A 14,434-nucleotide genomic window follows, 5' to 3' on the forward strand; every position below is an offset into this window, starting at 1 on the left:
TGATTAAGACATTTCACACTTTACGCACGGGGTTATTAACATTTGCACACAGAGATGATAAGGGGCTTGTTAGAACGATCTTCAGCTGTTGTTTACAAATTCATCATGCGATGGCGCTTTATAGCACTGTGTGTGCAGTCGACAGCTCCAATTACATTAGGAAAACAAGTTGCGCTTCAATGTTGGCCTGTTCAACTATATTGTGTGAATTTGATATACCTGCTGAGATGCAGATAATTCCATCCCACTCGGTTGGCATGGCTCGGCTCAGGGTCGACTGACATAGGTTGCTTAAACACCAGTGTGCACGTCACCTGTGGCACAAGCAGCGCATGGCACCTTGCTGTGTTGCACTCAAGCACCAGCCGCATCTCTGCGCACAGTTTCAGGAGGATTGCCCTCAAAACGGCTGATGAGCCAGTTGTCATGTGCCAGCAAAGCCTGTCAGTCACTGAACACACGCTTTCTTCCAATTGCACCATTTACAATGTTTTCCAATACCGCTAAAGCAGACATTGTTTTTAATGGTATGCAATGCAACGCTCTGCGCATGCTTTTATATCCACTCGTGTAATTGCAGACATGTGTGTTAATTGTTCATCAGTGTTAATTGTTCATGTGTCTCAAATGTGCACCACTCATTCTGAGGACAAATTGTGTTCACATTTATTTATTATAAAGGTTTCCCAACATCACCCCTAAGTGTCGCCAAATAATCAACAGCTGTGGAAAAGGCATTTGGCTCTTGATACATCTGATCGTTAACGTGAAAAAGTCCGCCACTTTTTTGTGCGTACATACCCTTTGTACATTAGGCCCCCGGTGTTTAAATAAATCCCAGTCTGTGCGTTACAGACTTTGTGGTGGATCTGGATCTTTGTCTGAGGGGGGTTTATGCCGCGATGAGCAGCAGGGACAGATGGTCTGACTCGTCGATGAGGGGGAGGGGCATGGTTCTGTAGCTGTGTTTAATGTTCGAATACACATAGTCTAGTGTGTTTGTCCCCTTGTCCGGCACTTGACATGTTGGTGGAGCTTCAGGAGTACAGTCTTTAAATTGGTCTTATTAAAGTCTGCAGCAATAATGAACGCCATCGGGGTGTGCCTGCTGCTGCTGGCATTCAGCTGGAGAGAGAGCGCAGCACTAGCGTTAGCGTCCAGTGGGATGTAAACGGCAGTAACGATGACTACTGTTATCTCTCCAAAATAAGGCTGGCATCTAACAGACATGTACTCAATGTCGGGTGAACAGTGCCTCTCTATGCTATGCTATTGTTAAACCAATCTTCATGAACGTATGTACGGAGTCCCCCACCTCTACTTTTACCAGAGTTCTCAGTCCACAAGCTGTAGTTTAAGGTCGACTGTTGTATGTATGATAGATCTGGCGTTGGTGAGATACAGGCTCGGCAGAGATGGTTTATGGGAATTGTTCTTCAGCCTTAGCAGGAGTCCGGATCTACGGCCCCACTTCTGCTTCCTCTCCCCCCTCCGCCTGGTAAGCGGTAGTGTTGGGAACTTTTGGCTGAATCGGATCATTTACTCTCGAACAGTAAATTGAATGAATCTTTGAACGAATCATTTCGTTCATTTTTCCAGCAGGTGGCGCTGTAGCCCTACTGTGGGCGTTACACAAAATGGCCACGGTTCTAAACACTTAACGCTGAAGGAAACATAGTTTGCTTCAGCTGAGCTGACAAAGTACAAAACACAAAATGCCACAAACAATTCAAACCATGTGAAAACCTGGGAAAGCAAATACACAATAAGGTGACTTGTGTCTGTATCCTCCCTGCCATTGTTGTTTAAAGCCCGACACTGACTCAGTAGCTGTTCAGCCCTGTCATGTGACAGCTGGTAGAGAACAAGGGAATGTAAAACTCACATTCATTTTGACAATTAGTAACACAATTAAGTGAGAAAAAAAGTAACAATAAGTTCCCAAAAATGTTACATAGTGCATTTATTGTGTCTTATTATTATTATTAGTAGTAGTATATTATTTTATGTTAGAGTATAACACAAAATAAATATGTTAATATAATTTTCAAAAGTATCTATTCACATTATTACATTATCATTTATCTATTTACACACTTCACGCATTATATACACAGGAACACTATACATATCTACATGAACCGAAGACCACTAATTAATTTTGATTTCATGACAAATGAATGAACATGACAAATCAGACATCATTCATTTCCTCCTTCGTTTCTCAGTCCACAGTAGAGCCCTGTGCGGGACTGTTTTCTTTACCCCGCTCCCGCTGAATTTCTGACCATTAACCACCCACAATGTGTGTGTTACACTCCCGCCCGCAGCCGCAAAACTTTGAGAATTTATGCCCGCACAATAAAAGAAATGCATTGATTTTGTGTCTTCTCCCGTCCCGCAGGAGAAAACACGTCATTTTATAGGCTATTGATAAAGAGATTCACAGACAATTGAGAAACTTCTCCAAATATCACACTTGCCTTGCTTTGTCTTTGTGCTGTAAAGACCTTCTTTGAGCTTCCTTTCCACATCATTTATTTTGACATCCTGTCGCTAGGCTACATCCCGATCTCAGTGTTTTTAGCCGCCAGCAGTTGAGTTGTGAACGAATGAAAACTGTTTCCTGTGCGAGGAGCCATAACCCGAGGAGTTGACTCGTGAACGAATCAAAACTGTTTCCTGTGCGAGGAGCAGTAACCTGAGGAGGTGACTCGTGAACGAATCAAAACTGTTTCCTGTGCGAGGAGCAGTAACCTGAGGAGTTGACTCGTGAACGAATCAAAACTGTTTCCTGTGCGAGGAGCCATAACCCGAGGAGTTGACTCGTGAACGAATCAAAACTGTTTCCTGTGCGAGGAACGAATCAAAACTATTTCCTGTCCTGCTGACTGAGCTTATGCAGCTGCCGCATGCCATGTGGCGAGAGAGGATATCTGCATGGAAATGAATTAATCATTTCTGTTTCCTGTCGTGCTGACTGAGTTTATGCAGCAGCCGCCTGTCATATAGGGAGGAAGGGTACTGCGTGAAAACGAACGAATCACTCACTAAGACTACTCGTTACTCCCGAGTCATATAAACGATTAGTTAATATTGAACGAATCGTTCGCGAACGACACATCACTAGTAAGCGGCTTACTAGACTCGATAACAATCCACGGAGCGTCCGGCGGTCTCGCTAGTTCATCTGGGATTTTGGGGTTGTATTGAAAGTCCCTTGAAACTGTTATTTTGTGTCGGTAGCCAATATCCAAAAGTTCCTGGCGGGTGGAGCAGCAGAGTGCTGAGATGTGCGTACTAAAAGTGCACCAACAAACAAAAATAAAATACAAAAACAAGCACTGGGAAGGACAGCCGTGAGATGCTGTGTCAGTGGGCGCTGCCATCTTGGAAACCAATGAATGTAGCTTTTACAGTTTAATTCCATTTGAACTTTGAAACGTGAAGGTCTCCTAATTAACCTTTTTCATCATTATGAATTGTAATTAAAGTGCAACTTGCGGGTTAACCACCCCAGTGACTTCAAGTGTTGTAACAAGTAGCACTACACTTGGTCTACAGTATTTAAACAATAGTAGCTTTTATGATAATTTAGAGCTGTTTTGGTGTCAGAGTTTTTTTAACATTAAATTTAAAAAAAAACTACAATAGAGCATAAATTGTAGCAGGGAATATAAAAAGTACACGTTAGAGAGGCAGACTCTCAGAAGTACAGGCAGAAGTTCAGCCAGACCCCTTTTCATTATGAGCCTGGTCGCTGTCAAAGAGACCAGGAAAGGACAAGGATCAGGAGAAATATTATTCATCAGAGAGAAATTAATTTATTATCACACATTGCTAGGTGAGAACGCAGTCGCAGAGCAAAACTGGAAGCCAGCTAACAGCCACTAACAAAAACATTTGAATGTAGAAATTAAAAAGATCTCGCCTCCTAAAAGCTAATCCAGAGTGAGCACAGAACAGAGTTGAACAAAGGTGAGCACAAGTGAAGATCTGGCAGAAGAAAAGGGTAAGTGAGGACATTATAAACCACCTTTTATAGAATGACTGTCAGGAAAGTTAGCTCTGATTAAACTTATGACTTCTGCAAGAAGTTACTATCATCTATACTGCAGAGAGCACCGGAACAGAGCCACTCCACATTTAGTAGTATTACAATTCACTGTAATACAATCAGGATTCAGTCATCTCCAAATCATTAAATTCTTTAATTAAGATTCAAAGGACATATTCTACTCAAAAATACCTCCAAGTTTCCTCATGGAAGTACTGAAGCCAATGTAATGCCATCTAGAGTAACTACATGACTACACAGTGTCTTCCTGAGGAGCTCAGGTCTAAAGACAGCAATTTCAGTTATCTCTGAATTTAGAAACAAAAAAATAATGAATCAGCTAATCCTTTTTGTCTTCAGACATACTTGCAGTATGTCTGAAGACATACTTGTCTTGATCGTTTTTCTGGTTTCATCCAGCTTCATGATGAAGTATAGCTGAGTGTAATCTGCATAGAAATGGAAACTTGTGCCGTGATGTCTATAACATGACCTAGAGGGAATTTATAAGGGTTCTGAGGGTTCAGCACACCAAGGTGTTTGAGGACTCATCATTTAAATGGACAAACTATCAGTCAGATATGACTCAAACCTGTATAATGCAGTTCCTTTAATCCCAGTAAACATATGTTCAATCCTCTGTATGGAACAAAAGTCATGTTTCTTTGTCTTACTTTGGGCAGTGAGAGGAGGAACTACAGTGATGTGACTAAATTAGTGTTTTCTTTGGCCTATATCTTTAATAAACTGTCAATGTCAAGGGCATTGAGTTCACTTGTAATCAAATCAGTCATAAGCTACCAGTTATTGCCATTGTAATGAAGTATTATGTGTCCTGCATTTGTTTTGATGAAAAAATTACATTTTGTTAATATCTAACCTTTCAAACACACATTTCACTAAAATGTTATTGTTAGCCCGATTTTTTTTCATTGGAAGCTCAAGAACAAGCTGGAGAAATCGTTTATTAAAAAAGTATTTATTAGTGGTCACAAGTAGAGTATATTGCAGCGCTGGACTCGAAATGACAGAACTCTCGCAGGAAATCCGTCAGGCCGAGCCCCGTTATCCGGAACCATGTCATATTTATATTCGGTTTTATCTCACAGAAGTTGTATTCACACTTGTCAGAGTATAATTGGCCAGTTTTGAGTGGCGTGATCAGGCCAGCTGCTGTCCTTGTTGTGTTCTTTGGATGTGATAAACAATGTGTGTGTATGTGTGAGTGCTGTTTTAGGCGTGGATCTAATGTACCAGACCTATCTGCCCTGATAGAGATGTTTTGTCTGACCCAGTTGTTTATGTCCTTCTAAGGTCTTGGACCATTTAAGGTCATCTGTTGTGCAGTATGAGCAGATATATTATATATATATATATATTATAATGTCTAAGATCAAAGCCAATTATAACATTATGCACATGCTTTGTGAATAACACAACCTAAAAGTTACACTTAAGGTAAACCACTGGTGTAGAAGTTCATAATATTTAATAGGATGAGAAACACAACTCACCTGGATGTTGAATAAATTTCAAATTCACGTCTATCAGGAATACCTTCCTCTTCCCTTGTTTAAAAATACCCTGCTGCATAAAATACTGCAGCAAAACTGTGTCTATGTAAAGTCTTTCAGCTCCATGTAACTTCCACTATTTTATTTAGTTTAGTTTATTGAGGTGATTTTGGCTTGTTTTGGCAACTACAGCATGCTGTGTAGTTTCACCATGTCGTAGGTACATAATTTCTTTTCTTCATTTAATGTATCTTCAGGAGCCATAAGGAGGAAAGTGGAACTTGACTGGGGCACTGAAGACTCTGAGTATCTTCAGAAGGTTGAGTTGCACTCTGAAGGAGCACTGAACGAGGTCCGTCCTGATATCATTGTTTATAATGCTGGGACCGACATCTTGGATGGGGACCCCCTCGGAGGACTCTCCATATCACCACAGGTACTGTACCATCTCTGGCAGCTGTTTTTTTCCATAAGGTTTTCCATACTTTACATTGATGATTCATAAAAGATTTACTTTTGTTAATATTTTCACCTAGGTATTATTCAGCTATCCTTGTGTCAAATGAAGGGTGATTAGCAAAATACACAGTTCTGTATATTCTGGGGTCACAGTTTCAAGAAAAATTAATTGCATGTAATATTTTGGAAATTTATTGGCAGAAATTTACAATTTACAAAAAAAGTCATCACTATGGATAGCACGCATATAAATGCAAATGTCCTTGAAATGGGCCTCAGTCACCAATATCTTCTTAAGAAATATTGTTTGTATTGTTGTTCTTTGATGGATGAACGTCAAACTCTTGTAAATTGAAAGGAGTGCCAGCTGTCCCCAATTTGCATTGGTTAACGCCTGAAAATTCTCATGAAAGAATGATACTGAAGAGCCGTCTGCAAACACATCCAGCATACTTTTAAGATGCCTATAGTGTGCTCCACTGTGGGGCGAGTATGTGCGTGCTTCTGATTAGATACAACCTCCTGGTGAGTCTGATGGTTGGTCAGTGGTGTTTATTGTTGTTTATTCTCCCAATAAACTAATCAAAATAAAAAATACACTGTTGTAGAAAATGTTAATTATTAAAAGATATTTACCACTGTGCCATGTGTCAGCAACAGCTCCTTGTCCGAGGCACATGCCCACTGAGCTATTCTGTAAGATAATGGAATTGTGTGCTCCCCCTGGGAAGAGTTGCAAATTAATTTTATTTAAATTTTTATTTAATTTTATTTCATTTATGGGGTGATTGCTGTTAAGATATGGGCATGGATTTGGTGGGAGGGCTATAATGTGCACGTGTGTGCAGTCTATTGCAGTACTTTCTGCTATAGACTGCTCTCGTTGAGTAAATAAATGTATTTCAAGCCAGACGTACGGTCTGGGTTTAAAAATGCCGGAGTTCCCCTTTAATGTCCAGTCACTGTTGTGCCTCCACCCACGCACCCCCTGTCAGTCACACTGTTGTAACTGGAGGTGGGTTCAAAGTGCAGCTCACACACGGATGCGGAAAAAAAGAAAACAAGGAGGCATGGCCAGCACTAGTGGAGTTGAGAGCAGTGGTGGACTAGCCATCGGGAGCACCAGGACATTTCCCGGTGGCCTGGCCGCCGGACTGGCCCGCTCGGCGATTGTTGGTAGGATATCTAGTGCAGGCTGGTGTCTGGTCTGGACGGCTGGGCTAACATAGTCTAACAACGGAGTAATGTTCCATTAGTTAGACTAATTTACATTGCAGAGCGCATTGAGAGGACAGCGTTTGTGTGCTGCAACTAATGGTGCGTTCAAGTTGTACACAAATGTCGGAATTTCTGATAATTTTAATTTTACCATTTGAAAGTTGTGTTTAGTAACTGTTAACTTCAAAGAAAATTGTTCTATTATTCAGTACACCAGTCATACTGGTATGTTTACAGTTTTTGCTGACAAGCAAAATAAAGAGAGAATTTTGGGAGAAAAAAAATTGTTCTCTTTACGCACAAAGCACATACCGAAACTGAACCGAAACCGTGGCCCAAAAACTGAGGTATGGAATGTACCGTGAGTTACCTGTACCATTGCACCCCTCATATGCAGTAGTAACATTCAAATACGCAAAGAGTGAAGGAAAAATGGTCAGTACATCAAAAGATGTCCACCAGCAGTCGGCCACGAGCAGTCCATCATTGTGGAACCACAGTCCGGATTGAGACTGTCTTGTATGTGGAGATGGTCGTACCAGACAATGTTCCTGAGAAGAACAGAGAGGGGTTGACTTTGATTCAAGCAGCCATGGGTAGCCAGTAGAGTTCAATGAGTGAAGGTGTCCTTTTTGGATACCAGATGTTCTGTCGTATTCTGAACCATTGGAGCATTGCAGTTGTCAAGGCAGGAGATAACTTGAATTAAATATAATTCAATTCAATTCAGTTTAATTCTGTTCAATAAAAATGTATGAATCCCTCAAGGGAAATTCTATTGCTGCAATAAGATTTTTTTTAGAGATAACAAAATGGAATAAAATAAAGATAAAACAACAATCAGTTGACCAAATTTTGGAAGGGTGACGTGTCACAGAGACAGAGTCGTGACTGAAATCTTCAGAGATCACCATGAATGGATTGAGTTGTGTTTTTTTGTTTTTAGCTTGGCAAAAACTGAACTGATTATGTCACACAGTGAATGGACAGGTATCACAGGTGAATTATCTCTGTAGATGATATGGACAGAAAATCACAACCAACAGTACAACATCTGGGGTGCAGAAACACGTCCAGGATTACACATCTGTTAACAAGAATTGGGGATGAAGTGGGGTTCTTTGCCAGCGTTATGGTTGGTTCGTGTTGCACTTTCTGCATATACTGGAGATCACAAGAAAAAGAGTGGATACACGTGGCTGAAAAGAATAGTTAAGGCAAGGAGGGTTGTCTGTGCTCAGGCAGTGAAATTCGCATAGGTTGACTTATTGACTTAACACAGATATTTACCCGAGAACGTCTTCTCTGAGGGAGGGCTAAGCATAAGGTCTGACACCACAGCGAAAACTTGTCATAATAGCGCGTTATAATTAACATAGCCGTTAGCTCGGATAGATTGCACTCATCTGAGAATGCCTTCTAGATTACCAGGCCCAAAGGTTTGGTTTTGGGGTGTGAAGTTTGTCACTGCTCCCGTGATACTCAAACCAACGCCAACACCGTGACAAGCAATAGGCCACAAAAAAAGAGAAGGCGGTGTTCTTTGTTCTTGTTCTTTAAACGGCTCTTGTTGGAGCAAAAGAAACATCGCCCAGTCAGTGTAGCTATGTAGCTAATTGCTGACGTAAGATTTGAATGTAGCTACAAAATTTATTCTCTCAGCATCATCTTAACTGACATGAGCACAAAAAGGATTTATTTACCCTAAGCAGGATCAGTATGCTGTAGTGTAGGGACATTTACTTTTATTTACAATAACTAATGCAGGGATCTAAGTCTCAGGATTTCGGCCGCTTCCTGATTCAATAAAATCCTTCTGAAAATCTATTTAAAAGTATAATTTTAGTAGAAAAAAAAACAGCTTTATATCAACAGGATATCTTATTCTGACAGATTGTAAGGAAAAAAAAGACAACTTAAAGTGTCATATGCATGAGGATTCTCAGTCATCCGGGTCAAGGTTATCATACGAGCAACTGGACCTGGACTTCTTTTTGGATCTTGAAGATGTTTCACCTCTCATCCGAAAGGCCTCTTCAGTTAGAACTGAAAAAGTTCCTTTCCAAAAATTCCAAAAAGAAGTCCACTTGCCTGTATTCAAGCTCTTGTGGCGACACTTATGAATTAGAATGCACACACAAATAGCGTTCTATTTCTAGTCCATGACAGCAGTTGTTGTCATGAAAACTGAAATGTATGTTCTATCAGTTGATGTCAGTTTTAATAGTTTTCTTTTACGTGGAGTAAGGAGAAGAATAAATAGCAGAGACTTACCGAAACATTCTCTTTTTTTTCAAAACTCCACACTCTTATGAATTTGAATTGTCATTCAAATGCTTTGTTTTATTTTCCATGCTTACTTTTACAAACAGATACAACATGGGCTGAAACATGTATCTGAGAAAGTGCAAAATTAGTATTTTCTGTTCATTGATGTGATTGTTTTTTTTTATTATTTGTTAGAGAGCATAATAAATGGTGCTAATTTATTTGCATTTGTATGATAATGTCACCATGGTTACGGCACTGCTCTGCCTGGGACTATTTTCATAAGCTGCTACTGGGGTACAGGTGTGAGAAAAAAGCTGCTCTTAAACAGTTACCACATGATACAACAGTAGTCAGTGTGTGAGTGAGAGAGGTTTTGTATTTACTGAACTGTAATATAATCTAATAAATAAAATCAACCAAACCAACCTTAAAGCTATTAGAATCTTGTTTACTTTCAACGGTAAAATGTTCCAGTTGAGTTGCTTATGTGGCAGTTGCAGTGCATTGACTCGTATATGCTGGAGTGTTCAGACCTTTGAAATCTGTGGAATCTAAAGAGGCTGGTTTGTTCATTGTGTTACTGCTTCCCTGTTTTGGAAAAATGTCTGACTGTAGAAATAGCAGCCCCTTTTCAGGATATTTGAAAACATAAAATTGAGATTCTGATTTTTTGTCTTCCTTTAAATTCCAGGAAATATTTTAGCAGATGAAATTAAACTACACCGTGCTAGTGGCGGTGCTACATGGATTTATGTTGCACAGCTAATTTGTATTTTGGCTGAAAGTGCAGTGCAGCTTTTATAATGGTTCTTAAATTTCCTGGTTTAGATATGCTTTTCTGCCATGCCTAATGATGTTTCAAATCCTTCACTGTGTTACAAAATGCTCCCTAATGAATAGGATGTTTGACTCCAGCTGTTACCCATCTATATCCATTGGCAAACAGTGATGTGTGTTTCTTTCCAGTACCTTCAGTACCTCCTGTAGGTGTCAGTCAGGCTATGTCCCAGCCTCCCCAGGGAGGAACGTGAGTGTAGATAGTATGAAAAGAATGACAGACTGTCAGCTTTTCTTTCCTTCTCCCCGTCAGGGCATTGTTAAGAGAGACGAGATTGTGTTCAAGGCTGCAAAGCGACGGGGCATCCCTTTACTCATGGTGACATCCGGTGGATACCAGAAAGAAACAGCCCGAATCATCGCAGACTCCATCCTCAACTTACACCGACTGGGCCTAATTGGGACTGAAGAAGTTGAGGGGGAGGGATCATCGGCGTTGGTGACACACATGATACGCAGCTCTGGATCTGCTGGGTCAACATTAACCTCTGTCTGAGGAGCCTTAGCCCAGGAGCTAACACTTACAGGTGTGACATTTAGGCTACGTTCACACGGCAGTTGCAAGTGACCTGAATCCGATTTTTTTTTTTTTTTTTTCACACCTATGTTACCCATATCTGATTTGCTTTTGACAGTGTGAACGGCACAAGTCGCATTGAATCTGACATTTTCAAATCAGAATCAGGCCACTTTTAAATATGGTACTGAATCGGATGCGTATCTGATGCGTATTTTTTTTTTAATGCGACCGCAATCTGAACAGCCTGGTCACATTTAATGCGACTTTGACTCTGACCCGCGCTGCGCTTTTTTGTAAATTAATGACAAATAAAGTTCATTGAAAAAAGAAAATTCATCCGATTCCCGTCGATCACCCCAGCACACTGGGCGAAACCCCACCTCTGCCTGAAGCCTGTGAGGAGGCATGAGGACCTAGTGCACAGGTGGTGGTTGGACAGGTATTTTATTACTTATATTATTATTAGTGTTGTTTTTAGTGTTGCTCTGCTCAGACTCATGGGAGACATGCTTGTTTCCTGCCGTTTCCATAGCGATAGCAGAGCGCCTGAGAAATTTATATTATACTTTTTTTTTCAGCGTGAGAAATACCATGTGTAGCGTGTGAGCGTGAGAACTTGCTGAAATGCTTGTGTCTCACGCTCATTGTGTGAGACTTGAGAGCCCTGATTTTTAGCATTAAGCCATACAGTCCCATGCCGTTGCCATGGTCGCTTCTGTAAACACCATTGTGGTGTGGTCTATGGGTGTGATGTCATCAATGATCAACTTCGCATGTGGGTCACTTCAGGAGCGTGAGTTGTTCACACAGCAATCCGTAGACAGGCCACATTTAAAGATGTAATGTGAACAGCCAAATAAAAAAATCAGATTTGAGCAGTAAATCGGAATCTCTTAGATGTAGGTGCATTGGAGGGATTGTAATTGTCCTCTATGTCAGTTGGTGATGGAGGTGAAAATAAAGTTAAATTGCACATTAAAAGTGTAACTATCAAGAATATTCTAATGGTGGTTGAACCCACTATAATTGTTAAATTTAGTTGAATTAGTTGTTATAATATGGTGTTTGAATTAATGGTGTACTCTAAATCCACTTTGCTATATACAGTTAATATTTACAAGGGGTCTGATATGATGTTATTAGAGGTACTAAAGAGATTTGACTCCAGTTTTGAACAGATTTGAAACACTAAATTGTGACTTAGCACTCTAACTGTTTAATGGTGAGAATTACACTGAAACTAAAATCCATATTATTGTTGCAGTGTGTTGCCATCATGATTAGCTCAATGTCCAAAAGCCAAAGGTTTAAGTGAGATTGCAGAGTGGAGACTGGAGTGGTTGGCTGCGCAGACACACAGAGCTCTACTAATGATGTTTACATGTGCAGTAACTGAGTAAAGAAGAAACATTTAGATCAAGATAATTAATGCAGCAACTGGAGCAGCATCACATCATACAAAGTACAGAGAGGACTTCATTCAACACTGAACCAATACAAATACAAACATACAATAGCTGGGTGATGGTGTGTTTGTGTAATGGTGAACTGAACATTTCCTTTGAAGTAAAGTCTTAAACCATCACTAACGTTTATATGAAAAGCTGAAATTACATTTTCTCACGAAAACTTTCACAACACAACGATCGCTGACAGTGAAACCAGTTCCCTATTTGAACTGCAACTGTAATGTAGGCCTTCTTTGATGTTTTACAGCACAGCTCTCATTCCAGTGGTATGGGGCACCTTCCTTAGATATAGAAAATAAGCTGAATAAATAAGGTCACAAGTCTTCTCGTTCAAATGGTCCCATCAGACCAGAAGTGTTTTCTGAATGTCCTGGTGTTTACACACAGTTTAGATTTGGCTTGAGTTTAATAATGTCCATTTCTTGACACCGAGAACACAGAATTGCACTTCTTTCTTGGATTAGCTAATGTCCCTGTAATTGATGTTACCCTAAATGCCACAGAAATATTTAAAAAAAAAAACTAAAAAAACAACTGCATCCTCTGAGAGTGTGTTTTGCAGCTGAATGGATCTGAAGTGGCAGCGAGCAGGTGCTCTGGTCACGAGTCTTTTCTTCATTATCTTCCACTACTATGACTTATAGTTAAAAATAAAGTTAGAGAAGTTGGGACTGTACTGCTGACTTATGATCACTTAGAGGATCAAACGTCTTGTCTTTGAACAGCGTGATGGGGTTCTTATCCAGGAAGATGTTTGGATATGGTCGTAATGAAACTGAACAGTTGGCAGTGTTGGTGCTAATTAGCTCAAGTATTTAATGAAGTGTGCTGGCTCTGAGCAGCTGAATGCATTATATTTTAGTCTAGTTTTAATTAGGGTTCAGAGTATACTGCTTATCATATACAGGCTTGTCATAGTGCGATCTCAGATCCTCAGTTATCAGCTCTTTTCTGTGTTGGTCAGCATTTCAACAGTTTGAGCTGTTTAAATGTTCTGTGCCAAAAATAACACTGTACTGTAGCGTTTGTTTGTGAATGGCATTGACATTTAAAACTACATCTATGCATTGATGACATCAAATAAATGCTTTCCAAAAGGAACCTGTTTTGCTCTTTTTTTTTTTTCTTTTTTAAAGTCTTTGAATTTCAGTGAAGTCCTTCTATCTCAGCGTTTTTGGAAGGATGTTAAGCAATTTAACGCTGACTTCTGAATCATTCATGTGGATGGGATGAACCAGTTCTATGTCTACACATAACAGACCGCTTCTCAAAGAACCAATTTTACATTTTTATCTTAAGGCACTTTGTTACTAGCATTTGTTCCCATTTCTCCAGTTGCATCAACGAGAAACATCAGAGATGACGCAGTTTTACAGACAACAGGGATTTTTCGGAGGGTGAGCAGCTTTCAAAAAAACTGGCATATCTTGGCATGGTTTCCAGTGTTCTTAAAAAAGTTAGAGGAAACTGTACAAGTGGTGAACAAAAGAAGATTGTGAGATATTTAAAAAAGAAAGCTATCTGCAGCAGATGAACAGTTTCTGAAAGTGATGTCCTTAAGAAAGAGGAAAAAGATTCAGTGATGACCTGACACAGGACCTGAAGAATGTATCTGGACCTTCAGTTGATCCATCTACTGGCCCTTATTTGTCTTCATTAGAGATGGGAGAGGGAAACAGAGAAAAGTGTGGGTGTAAAATGCATGTCAAAGCTTTACTTCCTCTGCACTTTTATGTTAACAAGCAGGTGTGCAGATAATCAAAATATGGTTGGTTGTACTTGGATCATGAGAAGCGGCTCATTATGTATGCATGATGCTGTTTTGCTGTTCAACAGAATGATGTTTTCATATCAGTGAACACAAAGATGAATGGTGCTGAGGTGCTTTACAATCTAAAAGCAGGGCTACTTTACCTGCTTTAGCATAGCTAAATCACCATGATGTATGACAAAGAGCCGATTAAATTAATGAGCTCATTTAAAAGTTCTCTCCTCTGAATTGATTAGTGCATATTTAAGTGAGGTCATACTGGCTAAACGTTATTACTGTAAGCAAGAGCCCTGAAATGTAATCAGTGGGAGTCTGCAA

General features: G+C 40.0%; 1 protein-coding gene across 4 annotated transcripts in view; it reads left to right on the forward strand.

Annotated features, from left to right (window-relative positions):
- The window catches only part of hdac11 (histone deacetylase 11), a 35,965-nt gene extending 22,528 nt beyond the window's left edge, over positions 1–13,437 (forward strand). For all 4 annotated transcript variants that reach the window (XM_072382937.1, XM_072382938.1, XM_072382940.1 and 1 more), the window contains 2 exons: positions 5,829–6,007; positions 10,610–13,437. In XM_072382937.1, the coding sequence (XP_072239038.1) occupies positions 5,829–6,007; positions 10,610–10,852 (422 nt within the window). In that variant the 3' untranslated portion in view covers positions 10,853–13,437. The remainder of the gene's footprint in view (positions 1–5,828; positions 6,008–10,609) is intronic.
- Positions 13,438–14,434: the final 997 nt, after the last annotated feature.

Source organism: Leuresthes tenuis, unplaced genomic scaffold (genome assembly GCF_036924035.1).
Source record: "Leuresthes tenuis unplaced genomic scaffold, fLeuTen1.0.hap1 SCAF_3, whole genome shotgun sequence".
Lineage (NCBI taxonomy): Eukaryota > Metazoa > Chordata > Actinopteri > Atheriniformes > Atherinopsidae > Leuresthes > Leuresthes tenuis.